Source organism: Mastacembelus armatus, chromosome 1 (genome assembly GCF_900324485.2).
Source record: "Mastacembelus armatus chromosome 1, fMasArm1.2, whole genome shotgun sequence".
Classification (NCBI taxonomy): Eukaryota; Metazoa; Chordata; class Actinopteri; order Synbranchiformes; family Mastacembelidae; genus Mastacembelus; species Mastacembelus armatus.
The window spans coordinates 2,160,421-2,184,039 of NC_046633.1; the positions used below are offsets into that span (position 1 = coordinate 2,160,421).

At 39.2% G+C, this 23,619-nt stretch overlaps 3 protein-coding genes and 1 long non-coding RNA gene across 5 annotated transcripts in view; 2 read left to right on the forward strand and 2 right to left on the reverse strand.

Annotated features, from left to right (window-relative positions):
• Positions 1-9,958, forward strand: part of LOC113128286 (uncharacterized) — a 60,027-nt gene extending 50,069 nt beyond the window's left edge. The window contains exons 2-8 of one of the 2 annotated variants that reach the window (XR_003295511.1): positions 396-455; positions 2,300-2,388; positions 4,836-4,905; positions 5,569-5,690; positions 6,375-7,102; positions 7,208-7,287; positions 9,822-9,958. This is a non-coding gene — a long non-coding RNA (uncharacterized LOC113128286). Of the gene's footprint in view, positions 1-395; positions 456-2,299; positions 2,389-4,835; positions 4,906-5,568; positions 5,691-6,374; positions 7,288-9,821 lie in introns of both variants that reach the window. The other variant, XR_003295510.1, reaches the window with a different exon arrangement.
• Positions 3,945-16,477, reverse strand: gtpbp1l (GTP binding protein 1, like). Its single transcript, XM_026303500.1, has 14 exons — positions 16,381-16,477; positions 15,908-16,092; positions 15,374-15,485; positions 13,759-13,939; positions 13,257-13,440; positions 12,190-12,354; positions 11,978-12,101; positions 11,523-11,637; positions 10,676-10,820; positions 9,813-9,995; positions 8,824-8,959; positions 8,515-8,693; positions 7,874-8,011; positions 3,945-5,662 (listed from the first exon to the last, which is right to left on the reverse strand). The coding sequence occupies exons 2-14, from the start codon at positions 16,088-16,090 to the stop codon at positions 5,543-5,545; spliced, it is 1,965 nt and encodes a 654-aa protein (XP_026159285.1). The 5' UTR covers positions 16,091-16,092; positions 16,381-16,477; the 3' UTR covers positions 3,945-5,542.
• On the forward strand, positions 15,597-21,343 carry lgals2b (lectin, galactoside-binding, soluble, 2b). Its single transcript, XM_026303501.1, has 5 exons — positions 15,597-15,658; positions 17,916-17,959; positions 19,410-19,483; positions 19,686-19,845; positions 20,942-21,343. Exons 2-5 carry the CDS (start codon positions 17,957-17,959, stop codon positions 21,086-21,088), a joined length of 384 nt encoding a protein of 127 aa, XP_026159286.1. The 5' UTR covers positions 15,597-15,658; positions 17,916-17,956; the 3' UTR covers positions 21,089-21,343.
• Positions 21,344-22,062: 719 nt separating this feature from the next.
• On the reverse strand, positions 22,063-23,205 carry uts2r4 (urotensin-2 receptor 4). Its single transcript, XM_026303955.1, has one exon. It carries the CDS (start codon positions 23,203-23,205, stop codon positions 22,138-22,140), a length of 1,068 nt encoding a protein of 355 aa, XP_026159740.1. The 3' UTR covers positions 22,063-22,137.
• Between the last annotated feature and the right edge of the window lie 414 nt (positions 23,206-23,619).

Sequence of the window (23,619 nt, forward strand, 5' to 3'; positions counted from 1 at the left end):
ACTGTCACTTCTTTCTGTTATTGTTCTCTGACACACTCGAGTTCTTGTCGGCCTCAGTATCTTTATTCATTTATACAATGAATTATTTCATTGTCTTTGTGTGACTTGAATGTCACTACATAGAGGAAATGTAAATATAGGTTTCTGGGTTCACTTGTTTTGGGTTTTTTTTTTTTTTCCACTTTGTTTTGTGGTGGTAGAAAAATAACTGCTGCACAATGAGCATGATGGTTATGTGCATAGTTAAAAAAAAAAAAGTAGAACTGACTTGGAAGTGAGACGTCCAGCTCTGAAAACTTTACATACATAAGAATCGGACACATAACAGCTGAATGATAGTGTGTTTTGTTTTGGGGCACATTTGATTCAATGATTCTACTCTTTTTGAATTGCAGTGAGAAGAACAGAGTGGGGACTCCTGCCTTGACAAGCTCACTGGCTTCACTTCATTTAAGGTAAGCTCTCATCATTTCCCTCTGCTTCTCAAAAGAGCTCTATAAATTACTTAATTCCCTTTTAATCTCTCTTGAAACCACTAATGGCTTTGACACACTGCCAGTGAGATCAGATGAGTAGATTTTGTGTACAGGGCCAGCTGTTACACCTGAAAGTGTGTTCGTTTATGATTAGACACCATCTCAAGTTCAAGGTCCACAGGGTTGGCGACGACATGATTTCTGGCAGGTTTCCTGGCAACTGGATAATAATTTTACTTTAACGCTATACTGACAAAATCATTTTCGGGGTGTTTTGTGAGGGCTGTGCAACAGTGACTAGTTAAAATGACTATTTATTACTATCTGAAGTTAGTTAATGTGGTAACCTTTGACAAGTACCCCAACAGTAAAGTCTGTTTTCAGTCGCCGACTTTATATTAATCATAGCTTCACGTTTTAACAGCCTGTTTCCCAGGTCGTCTTCACATACAGCTGCTTTTTCAGGGATTAAACTGTCATAAAGTGTGAAAATGCACATTAAATCCGCCGCTTACGTCAGTGGTAATAACTTCAACTGTAAATGAATAAACTGAATTCATGCCAAAGGTGGCTGTGGTCAGGCAGCCCTGTCATAACTGCTCAGTGTGTAATTATCCCTCAGCAGTGGTTCCCACACTGTCCTCTTTGTTTTTCCAACTGTCCCTGCCTTACTCACTGCTGATACCTGGATCAGGTGTGTTCAGCCAATCAGGATCTGGAAGGTACCAGTTCACTTTGTCCCCCCCCCCTCCATCCTCATCTAAAATAAAGAATATAATCCCTATTGCAGTCATTCTACTGAACTGTACTGACTTTTACCAGTTTAAATCACTCTAAAAGGCCATTATAACCAGTAAAATGGATGACTCCTTGCCAATAAGTCATTACAATAAAAATGTTAGTGAAGATGATTTTATCGCTCTGATTAATTTCAAATCAAATACTTTAAAAGCTATACCACTATCATTTACTAGGTAAAATACCTCTGTCTACCCACTAAAATGTAAGTATATCCTGGCAAAAGAAGTGATCACAGCTAATAAATTATTCTGGAAAGGGTTTTTTGGTCTCTGTTCACTGATATTTTAAAACCTATAAACCATCCAGCACTTTTTTTACCATTTAAATTCTTCCAGTAGGCCAATATAGAACCAGTGAAATGCAGCCTCTGCTAGAAAGTGTTTACATAATAATAAGTTGTTACTGAAAGGATTTTTTTGCACCTCTGGTTACTGTTTATTTTTAAAAGTAACTTAGATTATAAGCAATCTACTTTGCTTAGCCAGTATAAACAACTCTCAACCATTATGACCAGTAAGTTCTGAGTGTTCTCCTTGCTAAATGTAAATACTGCTAATAAATTCTTACTGACATGTGTTTTCTGCCTCAGGGGTTAGTTAATGATTAGTCTCTTCATTCATATTTGTTAAGATCAGTTTCATAGTCATTTAAATACCAACTATGACTCAGATATGATAATCATATCTCTAAACATTAATTCTTCTCATGTCTTGTCTTGGAGAAATATTTTCTGATTGTAGATCTATTATCAGAATATTATGACTCACAGCGTCGCCTCAGTTGTTTCTAATATTTGTTACAGATTATTTACTATTAGTTTTCTCCCACTTACTGTTCACTGTCCTGAACCGGAGCATGAACTGTGTAAAATGAAATGTAAAATAGAGAACTTCCGCTTGACTGTGGGCATTGAAGTTGCTGACTCCTCAGTCAGAGCTTGGCAGAATGTGTGTATTGTATAATAATCGAGGCTCTATCATATCATGGTTAAAATGACACAGTGATTTTGCATATTTTGACAGTGACTTGGCCCTTTCCAGTCCTGGAGACTTGAAGATGAGGCCCCTCAAACTGCATGGACTGTAAACCGCTAAAACCAGAGGGAGACATGGTGAGTAACCGTTGTTGGCGTTTGATTCTATCAAGGCAGAAAATGAGTTTCACACGGCGATGGGCATGAAAAAACAAAGGGAGAACGGGAATAAACGGGCACGATGCAAGGGGTTGTTTTTAATAGTTTCGCAAATTGTGTTCAAGCCTGAAATATCCCAATCTACATTCATCAAGTCATTCATTGATCCCAAACTCTGCGTCAAAGACCATTTCCATTGTTATGCCATCTGTGTGAACACCACCTGTGAAAATGAGCTGACAGGTTCACAGTGGGACACTTCAGACTTCACTTGTTACAGACTACCATATTGAGGCTTTTGGAAAAAATACATATATGGCTGAAAGACTGACTCTTTGTGAACCATTGAACAGATTTGATTGAAAACCCCTTTCATCAACAGCAGGCTGCCATACGAGAGTGTCCCAGAGCCATAAAAGGTTGTTTGTAGGAAAAAGCAATTTCAAATCTGGACTCCATCCCGACTGTAAAACAATAAGCTTCCATGTGAAGAAAAACGCTAATTGCTAGAAAATTGCTAACAAATGTGCAAAAATATAATTTGTGCTTCATAATATAAATTCCCTTCATTATCTATACCTGCTTATTCCTATTTAGGCTCACAGAGATCTGCTGGATCCTATTTCTGCGCTCTTCAGGCGAAAAGCAGGGGAATTTTTCCCTGAATAGGAATAAGCCGGTACAGATGATGGTTTTCCAGAATCATTTTTTTTCCTAAACATAATAATCAGATCTCAGGCATTATTTAATACATTAAATATATAAATATACTTTAAATTTAATTTCTATAATTTATTCATTCTAAATTAAGAAGCTAAAGGATTGAGTGTTGAGCTTTTTTTCTACTCTTAATCTTTTTCCATTTTTGCCTTAGAATAAATATGATTTAACAAGACTAATGGTTTCATAAATGCTTAATGACCCTACTAATGCTTTATAGATTGGATTTAAACCATTAAAAAGCTCTTATTGGTTGTTAGGTTGTGAAAAAGGTCTTTATCCACCTGTACTTTACTTTGGCTCCAGTTCATCTAGGAAAAGCCTTAAGAGAGGATATAACCACCTGATCAACACGTAGCCTTAGAAACACTGACTACTGTTTATTATCAAGGGCCAATATAGATGATTATTGTTGAGAAACATTTGACCCTTTATAATAGCAGCAGGAGGAGGAGTGCAACACAATTTTCACAACCTTATTAATGGCTTATTTACTTAAACCCTTTAGTGTAAAGGGTTTTATTAGACAGTGGTGCCAATATCATATTTATTTAGAATATGTAAAATGTTAAAGCAGGATACCTGAAGCAGCAGAGGCCAAATTAACCTGAATTTACCTGGAGTTTGAGCTAATTTGTGTGAGAACTTTTCTTTGGCCTTTTTAATCTTAAAGTAGTAACACAGGACTCGATCAGTCACCAAGAAAAACTTTATAAAATGTAAACAAAGCAAAACTAACACTGCTCCTCAACCATTAACTTAATATACTAAAACCTTAAATGTCTTAAATATAAAAGAAAGTACTAATCACATCGGTTTCTTATAACATCTTTATTTAAAAGGATTTACAACCCAGACTGGCACCACTTAATTTAAACCAGCATCATTTAGTATTTTTCACTTCTCCTGCACAAATTGTATTTCTGTACATACATACACACAAAATGTGTCCCTTCAAAAATAAATCCATGCACTACTGTTAAGGTCAAAGGGGGAAAAGAGAAGGAAATGGTCTGGCAGTTCAGCATATTGAATTCTTCTTCTTCAGGGGCCATAATCTAAAACTGAGAACAGGTCCATCTGTGCATGATGGTAAACTAATGTAGGAACTCAATTTAGTTTTAAAATTCAGTTTAATGCGATAAATGGCTTTGTTAGCTTGTCAGGATTAATGTGAGACGACCAGCATTTTTAACTTTTAACTTAATGTCATGATTAACAAAAAAAAATGCTATCTCTGGAAATTGGAAGGAAGGTGACATTGAATATCTGACACATTTTTATTTGACCACTGAAGTTTGAAAGTTTCTGTTATGCAGCCACTTTGCTCAAAAATATGTGTAGAACAATTAGAGAATTAAATGTTTGTATTTAAAGTATGAAAGTTTTTGTACCAAAATAGCAAAAATACTGCGGAAGAAAATTTCTGCTTTAAGATTTTTGGTTGAATCAGAACACAGAAGTTGTGCTTATGTCTTATTAGGACATTTCAAACTTAATAGGTTTACAGGGACTTGTACCATGTTAACACTTGACAAAGACACTTTGCCACTGTACATTAGTAGTCGGGGGGGGGGGGGGGGGGGGGAAGCACAATTTTCTCACTGGGCTGCATGAGAAAATAATTAATCAGCCTCTCAGAAAATAAGTTCCCTAAAAAAAAAAAAAATCTATAAAATGACCTTTTCTTTCACTTTCGATTGCAGGATTAAACTTTAAGTGGATGTGCTCGGCATCCAGGAGGAGACAAAAGTACATTTGTAACTACAAAACCAGGTAAAGAGAGTAAACTTTTCTGGCCACTCGGCACAAAATTCACCCAAAGTCATTTGTAATTCCAGAGAACAATTTTAACTACCACTCAGAACAGTAGCAGCATAAACTAAGACATGAGCTCCTTCCATCATTTAGCCAATGTGGGACACTTGGATTTGGCTTTTACTGTCAGTTCAATAGACGTGACTAAAAAACATATTATATCCATTTTTCAACAAATGACAGCTGTGACAATAAACAGATACGCCAAGCTTGGTGTTGTCTGAAAAGGGTAGTTCGATGGAAAGTTAAACAGAGAAAGTGACTGAAGCCCCTGTTGGCTGGGGAAACCAGTTAATGCTATAAAAGAAGTTTTGATTAACCCTCAAAAAGTTTGTATTAGAAAATTGCTAAAGAGAATAACCTACAAACTGCAATTAACTGCATAGAAATCAAACTATATAAAAAAATTCTTCAGCAGCCCAGAGTTCACTATGACGATTTTAAATTAACACTGTCGAAAATAATTCACTCTTTGCTGAATGATCACTTTATATTAAAGAAACTTGCAGTCTGTAAACAACCGGCAGAGGGCCACACAGTCACTTTTCCACCCTGTAAGATGACGTGAGCTGCAGAGAAACAGGAGCTGGTGTTTTTAGTTTGTGCTCGCTCCCCCTGCAGGCACCGCTGTAGAGATTGTTGCAGAGTTCAGGCCTTTCCCTCGATGCCTCTGACCACCTCTCCTGCGTCCTCCTCCTCCTCCTCCTGACTTGAGCTGCAAACAAGAGGAACACCAGAGGCAGGTTAGAAACAAAAACTAATTTCTTTCTCCTTCCATTCAACCGTGTGTCCAAACATCTGACTGGACGTTTATGTTAAAATAGATTTGAGAGTTTCTCAGTCGTGCATTTGACTGAAACATTTAACAGGGTAAGAACTCAGGTAAACTTTCTCTGAGGGGAAAGATTAAAATAAAAAGTTAAATCAGTAATGTTAGGTACTAAGCAAATTTTTACAATTGCCTCATTACATGTAGGAGTTAACAGAGGTGTAATGTTTTCACATTAGCAGGTAGAGTCTTTATTTCAAGTATTTTTCATTTGGAAACGGGGGAAAAAAATTAATCCATCCATGATCAGGGAAAACTCTGAAGTGGGTAAATTAAACGTACTCTATCATAACTCTTAATTATTTGCGTTTAAAGAAAAAAACATGTGTGGTCCAGTTCAATAAGCACTTCAGTGCTAAATGAATCAGGGGAAAAGCAGCAAAACCTCACATTTGTAGTGAGTAGCTTCCAGGTGTAAATCTCCGAATGTAAAAATGAAGCAAGTAGTGTGGAAAGTGGTATTTATTCTCAGAAAACATTTTGTACGGTTTATAAAATGGAGAACAACAACACAGCATCCTTGCATAAGGAGGCAAAGACTACGCTCAGGCTGCAGAAACGTTTTTACCTTGTTTTCTTTGTTGCCATCTTTACACAGAGCCTCCTCATCTGCCACTGTCTGACACAGCAAGCCAAGACAGGGAGCGGAAGCACGAGAAACGGTAACAAGCAAAGTGTTAATTGAAGGAAAGAGAGTGAAAGGCAGGAAAAAAAAGCTGGGAGGCAGGGTTATGATCAGATGGCAAATGAGGTGGTGAGTAAATGGAAAAGGCGATTCCAGACTCCATTGACTTTGTACTGTAATGTGTAGTTCAGTTTTTGTGACAGATTTTAAAATAGCTAAGAGCTGCTGTGTGGTAAAATGCAGTACCAAAAAGACAAATAATGCACGGTTAAAGATAAAGCTTTAAGAAGACAGAAGTAGACAAGAGGCTTCTGCAGGGAGAACAGGAAAACTATAGGATCCTGACACTCGATGTGTCTACTTGGACAAGTATGTGTCAAATATCTTTCAACGTTACATACTTGTGTATGTTGAGGTAAAGTATTTTAACAGTTTTCAACTTACACTATGAAATAATATGAATCTGTGCAGCATTATTATGCTTGTAAGTGCATTGCTAGCACTGGACTGGGCTTAGTGACAATGTCCCTTTCCTAACCAAGCAAGTTAACTGTTACAAAGCTAATGTTGGCTCTGACATTTGCTGTGTTGTGAAAAATACATTGGTTAAGTATGTACTTACTTTCACTGTCAGGATGTCGGAGTTTTCCCTGTCTCCATGCTGCTGATGCCTCATGTCTTACTCAGTTTTAACTTTAAAGGTTAGTTTCTAATAGTTTTTTGTAGAAAGACTGAACCATCAAAGAAAGTCAGGGCGCAATGAATTGTTTTCAGAATATGACACATTGTGCCCTGTCTCTATACAGAGAGATGGCAGCAAGAGATCTGGTACAAAAAGCATCAATACCAGTGGAAGAAAACACACTGGAGCAAAAGAGATTAACAGGTGAGTTTAGAGTCATGAAAAAGGCAAACAACTATGTTAAACAGGTTTAGGACATTTACACTAACAATGTGGTAATCTGGGAGTCTTTGTACCTTTATATGAAATATACAGTTGTATAACTGGAAAACTGCTAATTTGGTGGCATATTAATAAATGTATTATGTAAATGCAAATTAACATTATCTATTAACTAATGAGAGTCATGGTGACTTGATGATTTGTTACTATTGACTAACAGGAATTCATAATACATCTTCAGTTATATATGCATTAGTTAAACATTATTTAAGTATATGATATGTGTACTTATCATCATACTAGAGTGATTATATACCTCAAAGAGTTAAACTGCGCATTTATGAAGCAACCTTAAAGCAGATTTCAAAATCACACAGCCCTAACCCAGGATTGAGAATGAATCCAACATCCAAGGCCAACTCTTGACCATGCATTTTGTCACCAGTGGTTATATCACATCCTTTTAACATATTCCACATGTTCTAAGCATGAGATGTTCAGACTGCACATGCAGTTACTATCCTTAAATGCTAAAACATATACATGTGTAAAGCTTGGATTTACTCACTGGTAGCTGTGCTGTGCTGGGACTAGATGGTCGTGCTGTTATTGCAGCCTCCTCACTGCCCTCTTTAGAAGTCTTCTTATTGGCCTGTATCTTGGACTGTTGACCCTTAGCTGCCTGCGTGTGCACTGATTGAAGAAGCTGAAAATACAAGCACATGCAGTCTTAGTTAAACTTACATTGTTTCTGAAATGAAGTTTGACTCAATGGCTGTACTGTAACTGTCTATTATTCATCTATGCAGTTCAAGAGAGGCTTCTTTTAGGTTTACAGTTGGCAGATTGTATACTTCTGAAGTTGAGCACCATGTTCTTAATGCCCAGGCCCTTGTCAAGGGCTACTACAGGAAAATCCACCTGGACTCCTGACTGAGCCCAACTAGACCCCATGGGGTATAGGAGTGACCATTACAGAAGACTCAAAGTCTCCGTCGCTGAACCCAAGACCAATTTGCTACAGAAAACTGTAACAGGAGTAACAATAGTGCTAAAGGAAGCAAGTGCACTTCCTTGTAGTTCTCACCTGTGTACCTTCTTTAGCTCCATGACTAAACTTGATGCACTTAGAAAAATACAAGATAAACCAAGGCAAGAAGGTAAAGCACATCTAAACCTAACTACAGAGGTAAGGATAAGCTTCAGTACCTTGGTGATGGTGCCCACTGCTTTGGTGCGTCCTTCCCTGAACACCAGTTTCTGGTCACAGTGCAGATACTCAGGGGTCTTGATGAAGCGGAAGTGGACTGTGGCCTTATCCCCAGTCCTGAGACAGTCTTTGTTCATTGACAGGATGGTGGCTGTTTGCCTGATGCTGCCGCAGTGGACTGGTGGGACAGAGAAAGGCTCTTTTCACTCTTGGTAAAAACGTTTCTGATATATCTTTGAGCCTTAATATGTAATGTAGATCAGCTACATAAACGTGCATATCAGGAATTTGACAGTGTTGTCACTAACCCATGGCCTGGTATCTCGGTGATATTGTGGTTGGGTGGTGTAAAACCAGAATCTCAGCCTCAAATTCCCAGGTGGCCTGTGGCATCAACTTCGGGGAAACCATCACCATTCCTTTCCTTATAGATGAACGTTTGATCTGAGAAATGAAGTAAAGAAAACAGCAGGAACAACAATGAGGTTCTCTAGTGAGAATTAGAGACAGAACACTACCTCAACCCACATGCATTATAAAACAGATGCATACTGCTTTACATTATCAAGTTTAAAAGCATTAAAAACATATCAGCCTTTGAAAGAATAAAAAGCTCTGGGAAACTAACATATTTTGTCAGACAAAGCTCACATCTTTCAAGACCACCTCAAGTCATTACCACGACCCAGTATGTTCAATTAAAGTTTCAATTTGATTTTAAAGTGGATGCCAATTAAGACAAAGTGGATATTGTTGAATGGTCAGTGTGAAACTAGGTTTGACTGACTTTAAATTACAACATGAAATGATGAAAGTTAGCTCTTCCAACTATTTATTCAGTATTTGTCACTGTTGGCTAATTGTATTTGGCTGGTCATACATTAATGTCAGTCAATTATTTTTTAATGTGTATTCAGTACTGCTGGCTAATTATTTCCACTGTGTAACCATTACTTCTAGCTATTGTGTTTATGGAAAACATTGCATGACTTCACCTGTTAATTCAAACGTTCTGTATAGCTAAACATTTCATTATCTAGTACACTCTTCTGTTACCTCGCTAATGACAATATGTTGTTTTAAGGTACATTTGACTCAGGCCAATGGGAGGTGTGTACTGTGTGTACTGTGTTGTCAGTCTGTTGTGGCTGGCTGGTCACTGTGACAGCACATTCACTACAAATCAACACCACACTACACCAACACCTCCCTCTTAAAAGGAATAGGTGGATATGTGTTAATAAAAACAGAATGTGTTTGTTTCACTCATTGCCATTTTATATTATTATTCACAAACCTTTTTTAGAGCGAAGGATGCTGTCTGTCCCCCGCGAACCTCTTTGACGGGCATCCTCTTACGATGGATGGATTTAACAGCGATGGGAATGAAGGCACCGAGAGGGTCTGGACCTAACAGCAGTGTGTCGTTGAGCCGTATCAATCCACGTAACGTAGTCCCTGAAACTACCGTGCCCACACCCTGCCAAGAGAAGATGAATATGTTGCTGTGTTACATCTCCGGCTCTGTTGTCTTAGCATGAAGTCTTAAGAGTTTGCTTTTCTACAAATTATGTTTTTCCTTTGAGGAGAAGGAAACTTAGTGTAAACTTACACATTGTATCATGAATTTTCACTCGACACGCTCAATTTTCTTTTCATAAAGTATTGCTCTGTGTATCCTTTCTGTCGACTGCCAGTGCTCCAACTGTAGCAGCATTTAAGGAAATGAAACAAATATAAATCTTTAAGCTTTAAATATTGTCAAACCGTACACAATGTTTCTATATTCTGATGTGCTGTTGAAAGCAGTGACAGCCTAGCTTTAAAAAAAAAAAAAAACACTGCACATTTACACAGAGCTTTTTGACAGTGATTGAATAAAGCCAATTGAGCATTTTCCTCAAGCAGTTTATACATGACACACTACTGGTTTTTTCAAAGAGGGAGTAACAAAAAGCAGCAGTGATTCTCAAACTGCTGTTTGCCCTCAGGGCACAACTTTAACACTTCTGTTTAGTCTAGTTTTCAAAGCTGACAACCCCTTTGATGTGGTGAATAGAAAAGTGAGGAACCTGTAGAGAAAAGAGTGACTGAGAGCTAAAGGGGAAAATAATGTAAATATCTACGAGCCTACAACTGTGAGTGTGTTTTCTTACGTACCGGTACAGAATATGTGTCATCTATTTGGAACTCAGCAGGCTCGTCATTGCTAAAAGTGGTCCTAGAGGAGAGGAGGTTGAGGAACATCTTTAAGAGGTCCATGTTCTCCCCGGTCACATTTGAGATCTGGAAAATTGGACACATCCTGCAGCCGAGAGATGGGGGAGAACACAGGAAACATGAACATCATGAAGTATCCTCAAGTCAATTTCATCAATGCAGTAAAGACAGGATCAAAGAAGTCACAGTATCAAATAGAGAAACCACAAGTTGAGTGTCGCACACCTGGATTGCAGAGGGACTGTTTAACCAGCACATGAATATCTATATGAATTTGAAACTCAACAACTAGACACTCACTAAATCAAAGATGCAGAAGAAAATATGTTCACATAGAAGTGCACCTGTCTTATGAGAATAAAAGACAAACTGAAGCTGCAACACAAAGTATTTACAATCTGTCAATTACCAAGGAGTTCTTGTTTAAATTGCTAAAAAGGTTTCTGAAAAGGGAATTTAATTTGTAAACTAATCCTTCAAAACAGCTGCATGGAAGCAGTAAACAAGCCTAGTGTTGTAAATATATTCCCACATTCTGAAGTCTTTGTTGTGAAGGCATTTTATTCTCAAAGCCTCTGTAAAGCAATTTAAAATACAAATGAAAACAGTGAATACTTTAAAGCTACCTAACTTTTTTAAAGAGCGTATTGTTTTCTAATTGTAGATAAAGTCATCTACAAGTAATCAGGCCATTGGTTTTCTTTGTTCTTCTCTGCTTTTCTATCTTCCATCCTTTTTCTTTGTCAGTCTGATTTTTAATCATCATCTGACATTTCTTTGCTCTTACCTCTCAGAGCAGAAGTTAGAGGCTGTGACAATGACATCATCCTTGTTTTGGACCAGAACTGGGATTTTCCTGCAGCCTGGTGACTTTAATAACCTCTGTAATAATTTTAGCGTCTCTGTAAATAAAGACAAAAAAAAGTGTAAGTTAAAAGCAGCTATCAAAAACAGCAGCAATGACTGTATCTGTGAACACACCACACAACAATCACAGAGTTGCATTTAAAAAGTACATATTTTACAATAAGGACCCTAAAGAAGGACACAATGCTGAAGGTCAGTAGTAGTCTTTGTTAAAAACTCTTTATTTCTAACCTCACATGTTTAAAAAGCAATTTTAACGTTTTAATCTTTTAATTTGCAGGAGTTATTTACGCAAACTCAAACTATCTGTTACTAGCTTGTTACTTAAGGTGCAGGTCTGGTGTTAAACAGCTTTCATGGGGCACGTCCCCTTACCTTGCAGGATATTGGCTGGACACATGTCTATCTTTGTAACAACTACAAACACAGGCACATTTAGGGCCAGTGCCAGACCCAGATGCTCTTTGGTCATGCCAACGATGCCAGCATTACTACCAACCTGACAGGGGAGAGAAAGGAAAAGCTGGTCTTTAATAAACACCTGAGTAACAAAGAAAGGGCAAAACACGCATTTTCTCCTCTCTCACCATGAGCATGCAGAAATCAGGAAGGTGTCCTGTCATGCCAAACACAGTAGTCTTGAGGTACTTTTCATGGCCTGCCAGGTCAATGAAGGTGATGACCTTCGAGGATTTCTCACAGATTTTTGTCCAATCTAGGCCACCACCATGGCTGTCTGGCTTGTTCACCACCTAAACGAACAGAGCCAGACAGAGAAAACTGAATATTTGAGAGAAATGTAAAGTGAGAGGACAGATTCAGAAAGTGCCCATCAAAAGAGACTGAAGTTCCATGCAATATTTTTAAAACTGTCAGACTGAATAAATGTTTTCTTCCCCTGGTCACACCACAAGCATGTAGGTGGAAGAGGGCCAGAGGGTTCATGTCATGTCTTTTGCACACTTAAGTTCATTGTTTTAAACTCAATAGGCTCGCTCACAATAGAGAGTAGCGCTCATGTGTTTGCCAAGTGCCCATTTTTCATGAGTGTCTATGCTGCAGCGAGATGAAAATAATCCAACCTTTTCAGAATGCACCACATGCACTGCAGATCATATAAAGAACCAACCAATCAGCTTTAACCTTTCCATAACAACATCCACATCTCTTTGAGAGTTTCCTTCTGTTCTTACAGAGGATCAAGGTGAGTCCAAACTCTCAGCTCAGCTGCACCCTGCAACTTCCTCGTCACCATGCGCCATGCAGCTCATGATTAATTAGCAATGCCAAACACCATGGGAGTACAAGGTCTTTGGAAATTAAAGCAAAAAAAAAAAAAAAGCAGCACAGCCTTTTTCCAAGTGTTTTAGACATGATGTGAACAGCCCTTTAATTATCAACAGTTGTTGAAGTAATGAAGGTCAGGGAAGTAACTGTGGGATTCAGACAACTCTCATGACTGATCACTTCAGAAGAAAAATACATCGGAACTTGATTTCAGAAAAAAGTGGAACCTGAGGTCTGGATGTTAAAGCCCCATTCTGACACCTTCTAAACACCTTTCTCCTTTGTGGTAGCAAGGTTTCAATGTGTGTTCATCCCAGTTTGAAGCTGTAAAGTTACATCATGTTTTTGTGGATTGGTCGCAACTCACCTGTCCCTCGTGATCAAAGCCCAGGATATCATTGCCCACACTGCTGGTCCTGCCACTCTCCATCTCATGTTTGTGTCTGAACAACTTTTGGCGAGCGAAGCCTCTGCCATTGTCAAGCTCACCATGGGTCAAAACACCCAGCAGGGTGCTCTTTCCAGCGTCCACATTTCCTACAACTGCCACTCTGGAGACAAGATCAAGGGGAAGACACAAATACTGGTCTAGGTGCTGAGAATTACATGTAGACACTGTATGCAATGCAATGGATACACTGTTCTCTGCTTTTCTGTGATGAAGCCAAACTTTGTTTATTATTCCAACTTAAGCTGGAACTTTTCTTCCTTTCAATGTTAGAAATGAAATTACTGAAGTCTGCTCACTAGAAACAATGCCCAGATTGGAAACAGAAATAGTATTTCATTTCTTCTAGGAGAGTAGCTGACAAGGTTTGCAAAAAGTGTCATTAGTTTTATACATTCTTTAACTTTTTTGCCATTTTTACCTGACTTCCAGGAAATCCTGCTCACCAACACGCCGCCGAATGAGATAGTCCTGGATTTTTCCACCAGTGTCCGTTCTCTCCCTCAGCAGGATTAGGTCAGCTTCAATTTGTTCACAAAGCGACCGAACTGTGGCTACTGACGCCTCCATGTCCTTTTCATTCAGACCATAGTCACCACCATCTAACATATGTAGAGAGGAGAAAAAAAGCAAGGAGAGGTTAAGAAAAGGGTTAAAGTACAATTACCAATTTAACATTCCTTAAGAGAATGAATGTGTGTTTTTATCAAATACTGAAGCTGAAAGAACCATGTGCATATACTTTCCTAGCAGGTCGACCAAATGTCAGGACAAATGTAAAACCCATTCACCCTGTGAATGTTAGTAATTTGCTATATGACAGGGTGGGGAGAGCTAATTACATACTAGTCTAGTTACACTATACTAGGAAATGAAAACAAACTGGCCAGTGCCAGCTGCTCGTCCCGCCGGTCAGACAACCATGAGCACTGCATTGTTTAACTACTAAAAGCCCCTGTGCTGAGCAGGGATGAATGAAACCCTTTCACACATGCACTCTGACCCCTCAGGTCACACATTTTGCTGTAACAGGAACAATTGTAGTCGTTCATAAAAAGCCCTGGTGCTGGCTTTTCCTTAAATTTACCAAACAACATTTATATGATAATAACACTTATCCATGTGTGTGTAGTGAAACTAACTGTATCTTCCATATATCTTCCAAATGCAACATATAATTAAGTAGAAAATAAACACTGCCTTTCCACAACACAGTATTTTTCTTTGACACTGAGGTTTCAGTTTATTCTAAAAAGCAATGGGGCAGTCTTTGGTGCCATCTATGGGATCTCTTTGCCATTCACATCAGATGACAAAATAGGAAATCCTAGCCAAACTAAATTCAAATGTTTGACTAAAGTGATTTACAGAACATCACTCGACATGACTTTACTCAAATCAAACTATGTACTTCATAAAGCAAACCAATATCCTTTATCTTTCAACAGCATATATTTTTCCAGGTTCTGACATGAACATTTATGAAATTCTTTCATTTGTCAATAGGTTTTTGAAAAGTCTGCATGTTTTCTTGTGACTTTTGTGGCCAAGTATGGTGACCCATACTCGGAATTTGTGCTCTGCATTTAACCCACCCAAAGTGCACACACAGCAGTGAAAACACACACCGTGAACACACACCCAGAGCAGTGGGCAGCCTTTGCTGCGGCGTTCGGGGGAGCAGTTGGGGGTTTGGCTTGCCTTGCTCAAGAGTCTCACCTCATTCGTGAGTATTGAAGGTGGAGAGAGCACTGGCTATTCAATCCCCGACAATTCCTGCCGGTCCTGAGACTCAAATCCGCGACTTCACAGTAAAAGCAACTTTCTGAAGCCCTCAACTCTTTAAGGACACACAGGATTCAGTGCCACCAAATGCAATGTCTACCACTGTGCCTCAGTCACACTCAAATCCTTTTCATCTGTATAAGGATGTATATTACCTGACCTTTGATTCAATTACGTGTTGTTTACCAAACCAGGTTTTTGTTCAGTTTAAGACTTCATCTTTAAGTTCTAGGAAAGTGAGCTGTCCTTACCTGAGCCCATTCCAACCACGTAGATTGTCTCTCCACAGCCCTCATCTATCCGATCTCTCAAATGTCGTAGTAATGAATCATACTGTTCCCCTGTTGGACTTACTAGGACCAGCTGAAATATTAGGGGGAGAGACGACAAAGAAAATACCGAGAAGGTCAAACAAGAGCAAACAGAAAATCGAGCAAGGCTTCTACATATGTCTTAAAGTCACAGTTTAAGGCTGCATGACCTGCAAATCACTCAGCAAAGTTTTGTCAGTGCAGTCTGATGTCCTGGAAAAACCAGTAAGTTAACTATAACATGCACCCACACAGTATATCATACATTATATATATATATATATATATATACATACAGCTGCTTGCAGTTACAGCGGCAGTGAAAACATACACGTGTCACTTTCAGGTGTTTTGCCCAACCAGCACAAAATGTGTTGTGTACAGCGAAGATGCAACACGGACTCTGTAGTGTTTATACAAAACAGTGTCTCTAAAGTCTTGACTCGTCTACGTGTAACTGACTGAGAGGCCCACCTTGCTGCTTAGGTCTAAATGATCCGCGGGGTCTCCGTTTGTAGCCTCGCCGTCTTCAAAGCCGTCTTCCCCGGCAGCCTCGTCGGTACATTGACGGTCCGGTGCAAACATACAAGCAGGAACTATGGGCTCTGGTGCTGCACCCGGACATACCGATGGTTCTGTCGCCGTTAACGACGCCATTTCTAGAAACAGAAAAAAACTCAAATTCAGCAAAAACAAACTTTTGGTTCTGCCTTTCCTCGGATGCAGGAGCTAGCCTTTAGCAAAAACAGAAAGTTTAGTATCCCAGCAAGCTGGCTAATGCTAACCAAACATCAAACTTGCTGTTATAATACGCACCACCTGTAAAACTAACAAATATTTCATTAGATTAGTAGCCGTAATGTGTCAACCACACTGACAAACGTCTGCGCATTGAAATTGTTAATTAAACCAAACAAATCTCTTTAAAAATGAAGGCGTAGCGTTACCTGAAGCTGCCAGCTAACTTATAGCTATCTTGGTTGTTTTTTCAGCTTAGCTTCGTCTTCTTCTTCGTGTATTCTAATGGCAGCTCGCAAACCAGCGAAGAAGGTGCATGTCGCCTCCTACCGTGTCGGAGTGGGTTTACATTGAACTCCAATGCTTTTCTTTGCAGTGAGGTCACCTTAACCCTGCATGCTCAGCCCCCCAGCAAGGACATGCTGCAAATCAACCCGGATCTGGGAGGCACTTCACTTTATGCTACAGGTGGACTGTCATTTACAATAACTCTTTAAACCCAACCAAATCAAAACATTCATTTAAAACTATTGGGGTTTTCTTCTACATATCTTCATAGTCTTACACAGTACACCTTTTATCTTGTCTAAGCTGTAATGGCAGTTTACCAGCTCGACTGACAGCACATTTATTGGATGGTTTTATAGCCCATAAATACAGCATTAAAGCTGTATTCTACCTAATCTGTGTATACAGCTGTACATGCTTTAAGCTATGGCCTACGATCATATATACAGTACAGCCCGATTGTTATCAGAGCTTGGCAAGCAACATGTCCATGAAGGTCACACATAAAAAGTAAGAAATGGCTGTGAAGAGTCGCTGAGGAACAAAAATCAATCTCTGACATGTGTTTATAAGATCAGTAACACTGTCAAACGTGTCACAAATAAATGAATATGAGCTGCATCTTAAAATGAAGCTGTCTAAATGAACTGATACAAAAAGCTCTCATGAACTTTATAATTTGGCAGCGTTAATAGTTTATAGTTCACAAAACAGTCCAAGTATAAAATACATTGAGGCAACATTACTGCACCACCGGGTGAGGCCAATAAGTGTTTTTATTCTAAGGCCTACACTGTGTGTTTATGTCTACCGTATCTTTTATTTTTCCACTTTTAGATAATGATGTGATGCTAAATATTACTGCATTAACCAGCAAACTGACCAGCTTTAATGGCGCTGGATCACCATGACCCCCCGTCTGGTTCCACTGTAGGAACCGGTTCTGTGTGAAACAGCTGCCCCCTTTTACTGTGTAGGAAGCAACATTTACGTATAAGATCACTATGTTACAGCAGATGATGGAAATGTTGTTAATGCTGCTGCGTCATGTGCGCAAAGAGCGCAAAGCTCTTCTCCCAGTGTGGACACGTTAGACGCCAACAGCGAACTAAAGTAAAAAATAAATAAATGAATAAAATATAAAAAGAGACTTTTTACATTTGTTTGCTCAACGTAAGGCGGTGACTAAAGTGGATGTTCAAGCCAGATGTGCCAGAGTTACCAATCAGGCTGTAATGCAGAAAGAGCCTCCAGCCCAGTCACACTCCAGTAACACTTTTCAATCCAGGGAATTTCCAACACAAATGCCGCCAACATCATCTACAGCAGTGATCAGGTGGCGCAACGGGATAAATAGTCATATGTGATTGGTCTTTTTGTTTTACTGTGCGTTTTCATTGGTTGCTCCCTCAAACCCGACGTCACCTGTGTTATATAACCACTCACCTGCCTGCAGAGCCCTGTCACTGGAGCCACAACCACCGGAAGACAGTCAAGATGGTAAGTGGTGTCAGCATCATAGGATATTTCTTCATTGTGGTGTTGTTCCTGTCCATCTTTTCTAATTTTCTCCAGCTTTTAGTAAAACTGTAGATACACAGACTAGGCTACTGCATAGGTCGTTGCTTTTCTGACTGCATTTCTGGTTGTACTTAAAATGTTAAAACAAATATTCACACATGTCAGATTTACAGGCTGGATATCAGTAAGATCAAAGTGGCTCAGTATTTAAATCTGATGCTCTAGGTTTTGTTAGGGTGATAGTGATTTAATTATTTTCTGCTTCTTATTCAGACCATGTGGTTTTTTTGTCATTAAGAAACGCTTAAAATCTAAATTTAATTTTAGATGGTTGGTTCAAAAAGCCCTAAACCTCCTTGAAACATGCCTGTATCGGACAGTACAATACTCTGGCCATGGCCATGAAACAGAAATGTACTAGCAAATTGTTCACTGCTCCAAAAACTTGCAGTCAAATCTCCAGAGCGATCAATAAAGTGTAACTTTTATTATTCTCCCACACTTCTCTCTGTGCAATCAATGATAAACCAGTGTGGATCTGAGGTAAGGGCTATGACTGGAAGTATACAACTTTAGCTGTGGTACAGGGGCCAAGTTTATACTGGGGCCAAGTTTAAGTTCTTGTGCAACTATCAGACGAGGTCTGGCACATTGATAGGGAGGATAATAGTGACTGGAATTTATTGCTTTATTGATTGAGTGAACATCAAATTTTGAAGCTCAGGATTAGTTTCTGAAATCCAAACATGTGGAATCAATCAATTAGATGTTTAATTACAGTTAGTAGATTTTTTTTTTTTTTTTTTTTTAAATATTACTTTTCACTGGTAATTTGTAGAAAGGTGTGGTAGTGGTACCTGTCTAACATCTGCAGCGCTATCGTGACCGGTCCCTGCCTGGGCGCCACTTTATGGTTTTATTGTCTCTATACAATGACCATTTGTCAATATACTAAAGCTTCCTGTTTAAGTTCTTTTACAACAGTACACTGTTCCACCCTGGTTGATCATCAACACCTAAGATAAGAACACCTGTGATAATCAATCTTACCATCAGGGTACATGGCACACACAGGGATGTCTCCTGTTTGTCTCTACATGGTTCTAAATTATATGTCGGTGTTTTAAAACATGTTCTAAGAGGAATTATCTTCTGATTAAAAGTAAAATATCTTTCTTACACTTGCTTTCTCTAAAATAACCATTTTTCTTATGAGGAACAGATCACAATAGTTCACATTTGACCCTCTTTTCACTGATCCAAAATTGAGTTGCAGTACAATAAAAAGTTGAAATAAGAAAATTATTAAAAATGAAGTTAATTACAGGATCATTTTTAAGGTATAAGTGCTTCTTTAAATCAACAAAAAGCATTTTGAAAGTCATCCATCCATCCAGTTACCATATTCCTCTGTCATTTCAATATACAGCAAGTCAAGGACATGACATTCAAGGAGGGGCAGGAGTTCAAGATCCGAATCAAGACCAAGGACAGCTGCAATTCGTAAGTCTTCCTCATGAGATTTCAAGTTGTCAAGTAGTGCAATCACTTTCCAGCCATTTTGTCTTGTTCATACTGATGTGAATTAAATACTGTTTATTCAAGAGGAAGTTGCATAGCATACTGTGAGAGTGGCTAAGGTTTCAAACACTTCCACCCTGTTCATGGTGCTGGTTTGACCACTGTGGTCTTGCCTCCATTGCAGCTTTGCCATCAACATTGGTCATGACTCTGAGAACATCGCCATGCACTTCAACCCACGTTTTGACTCTGATGTCATAGTCTGCAACTCCTTGTCTGGGGGAAGCTGGGGTGACGAGCACCGTGAAGGAAACCTTCCTTTCCCGCGTGGGGAGGAATGCAAGGTGTGTTGGGAGATTATGAAAGGGTTTCTCAGTTTCCTGTTGTCTGTCAAACTTCTTTTTTGTCTGATACCAAACAACAAACCATATGCAGTATTCTAATTGTAGACAGGGGGGCATTTATATGCAGTACACCCTTGGTAGTCTTAACTTTAAAGGGAGATTCTGTAATTGTAACTTAATTAATGATGCCACAAGTGACAATTACAATAAAATGGTAAATGCCAATAAAGTGCAGTAACACAGGAAGAAATTGGTCATGAACTCAATGAGCAGACCATAATGTCAGTTACAGTTCTAGCTCTAATACTGGCCCCCTATGAGCTGCTGGGTGTTTTCAGACTAAGAAAGAATAAAAAATAAATAAATAAAACTGTCAACATGTGCTTAACTGCTACTTCAGTAAAAGAAGGAATGAGTTGTCTCATTATAGTGAATAATAATGACAGTGTAAAGGCTATTGCAATATAAACCTCTTTAATCCAAGAGTAAATGAAAGGACACATGATAATCATAATATTCAAAAGAAAGAAAAAAAAAAAGTATAAACTGATCAAAGTGTTTTCTGTACATTAAATATTTCACCTTAATACCTGTAGTTGTTCTACATTTAAAAAGGCAAATATCACTTTCCAGAGGTTGAATTAAGCTTGTAAAGAATCCAGTTGAATTCTTATGGTTTTATCACTGTTTAGACAACAAAGGCCCATCACTACTTTTGAATGTGATTATACTTCATATACTGTTGCCACAGGCGACGTAGTTTTGCAGTATGTATCGTAGTCATTTGAGTCCAGCTTAAATTTCATGTGTTTTGCTGTAAGGAGGTTATTGGCCTTTGTATCAGTGCAGTAACACTAAGTCAACTGAAACTGAGCTCTACAATCATGAGCTTTATAGGCTCATAAAACTTAATAGCCGTTTGGGAGACAGAGAGAGGTTGCCTCACCTGGTCTCTGGAGGATTATTCTGCTCAAAATGCTGCTCCAGTCCTTTTACATAAAACAATCTTTTTGCTGTTCAATAACGTGAGACTTGGCTGATAGTGTAAGACGATAGTGAAATCGTGTTGTCTCTCTTCTTTTCTTACATACCTCAGTTTTACATCAACTTCAACAATGAGCAGTTTTACATCAAGCTTCCTGATGGCTCCATGATGAACTTCCCCAACCGTCTGGGAGATGTCAAGTACAAGTACTTTGACGTCAGTGGTGACGCAAGGATCGTCGGCATGAAGATCAAGTAGACCTTAACCTCTTGTTGACCCTTGACTGTCCACCTGTTGTTAAAAGCGGAAATAGCCTGTTTTACATCACTGAACCAAGGCCTGGTTACTCATCTTGTCACCTGTTGAAAATTAACACTGTGTACCAACATGGAGTGTTTATTGTAATACAATGAAATGGCCTAAAGAGGGAGCCACAGTACATCTTACCTGACTGCTCCTGCTTCATACCTCATTGGTCATTTGGTTTGCTAATAAATGCTGTGGAATAAAGAAGAGTTGCGTCTGTCTAGTTTTACTTCTCACCCTCTGACATACACTGATACAGCACAGTATAATCTCAAATTACGATACATGCATTCTATTAATAATCCCAAAACACACATTATTAATTAGAAATTATGCTAGCAATTGAAGGGTAATGTCAAACTGAGCTCTTAGTAAGGATCTATGCAGAGCTAATGATTGAACAGGTAACAGAGGATAAAATAGGTAAATGCCAAATAGAACCAATATATGACAGAGGTGAGATTTTTACAGAGGCAATTTACAGGAGGACTCAAAAGACTTGTGGCCTGAGGCTGAGGAATGTAGCACAATGCAAACACATTCCCTGGAAGCAAATGAAATCTCCTTTATGTCTGTGTGTATATTAGGTGGATGGCAAATAAGAAAGAAAAGAAACATCGCAAAACAGTTCTTTACATTTTATTTCATTATTATTGGTTCTCCTGAACTATTACATTTATTACAGTCATTCCAAAGTCATTGATTTATTCTTCTAAGTTTTTCTCCCAAAATATTTTAGCACTTTTGAAAAATTCAGAGTTGTAACTTAACAGCTTAACCTTAACAGCTCTGACCTTCTTAACTGAGTGGGAAATGTGACATCACACTACGTATATTTGCATTTGCAAAGTTTTTAGAAAGCACTAGTAGAGAAGCTATTTCTTACAAATATGGCCTTTTCCTGTTTTGTACAAATTGTCTTTAGACTTGCTGATGAATAAATACTTTTTTTTTTTTTTTTTTTGCTTTAGCATTTGCACTCACTAATTATTCATTCATCACTAACGGTCCTGTAGTGGGGTGGTCACAGCTGATCCGGGATCAGCCCTGCTTGACCCCATGAACTGACCTTTCTGGGCCAAGTAATCTTTATAGTTGCGTGTCAAAAGAGTGTAAAGAAATGGGTTGATACAGCTGTTCCCGTAGGTCAGACATGTTACAAAGAAATTCACATAATTATGAGCAGCTGGAGACAAAGCTTTTAGGGACTCTGGGGAGAACAGTTTGGCCAGCTGCCACCCCCAGAAAGGTAAGAAGCATGCCCAGTAGGCCGCTACGATGCTGAATATCATTGATACAACTTTTTGTTTGAGTTCTCTCCTCTGGGCAGAGCCACGGCCACCCCCCAGATTAGCTTGTACTGCCCAGTAACGCCTGGCTAGCCCCACATACAGCCCAACAATCACCAATCCAGGCACTAAAACACTTGTAAAAAACAGAATGGTGAGATAAGCCTTGAAGGCCTCAAGGGTCCAGGTGGGGTAGCAGATTCTCTTAACAAAACCAATTGCAGTAGGTTTGCCCTCCCTGAGCCGAATCATCACCATCATGGGAAGTGTCAGCATAAAAGCTAAACCCCAGATAATCCCTGCCGATAGCCGTCGACTGCGGGGTGAAGATTTGTGTACGCTGAAGGGCCTGGCCACGGCACGGTAGCGTTCCAGGCTCATGGCAACCAAAATGAAGACACTGGCGTGCATGGTGAGGAGGTCGAGACTCAGCAGGATGCGACAGCCGGCCTCACTGAACAGCCAGTCGTGGACAAAGTAGGTGCAGACCACGAAGGGGATTGTGGAGAGATAGAGCAGGTCAGCCAGAGCCAAATTAATAATGTAAACATACATGGAGCCTGTCCGGCGCACAGCAGCTGAGCGCGTAACGATCAGCGTGTATATGTTCCCCGCTACACCGATGACACACATGATCATTAGTGTGGCACCTAGCAGGGATGTCACCCAAAGGCCTCCACCTCCACCACCACCGCTCTCCTGGGTCCCTCCATCGTCAGCCCCTGGGCTCAAGACAATTCCCAGCTGTGGAGTGATGGTGGCATTAGGAGTACAGTTCATTGCAGAGTCGCAGATTAAAGGTCAAAGGTCACTTTTTGATTTTCAAGAGGCAGTTTACACGGAGCCTTTTGACAGATGACTTCTGAGTTAGATCAGAAAAAACTTTAAAAACATTTCATGCTGTGATGCAAAGCACAAGTCAACCGTGGCAGGAGACTATAAAAGTGTCATTTTAAAAATGTGTCCAACACAATCCAGGTGTAATTACCTGTCAGAACTCTTTATGACAATTTTGTTAAAACCTGTAAATTGTTGCTGTATCCAAAAAAAATAAAAATAAATCATGAGCATGAGCAAATGAGCATTTAGTGATACAGAAACGATGACTGCTGTATTAAACCATAGACAAGATGTACAGATGGCTACAGCTTTGTTATCCTTCCAAAAATAACATCCTCCAGAAAGCCATACTTC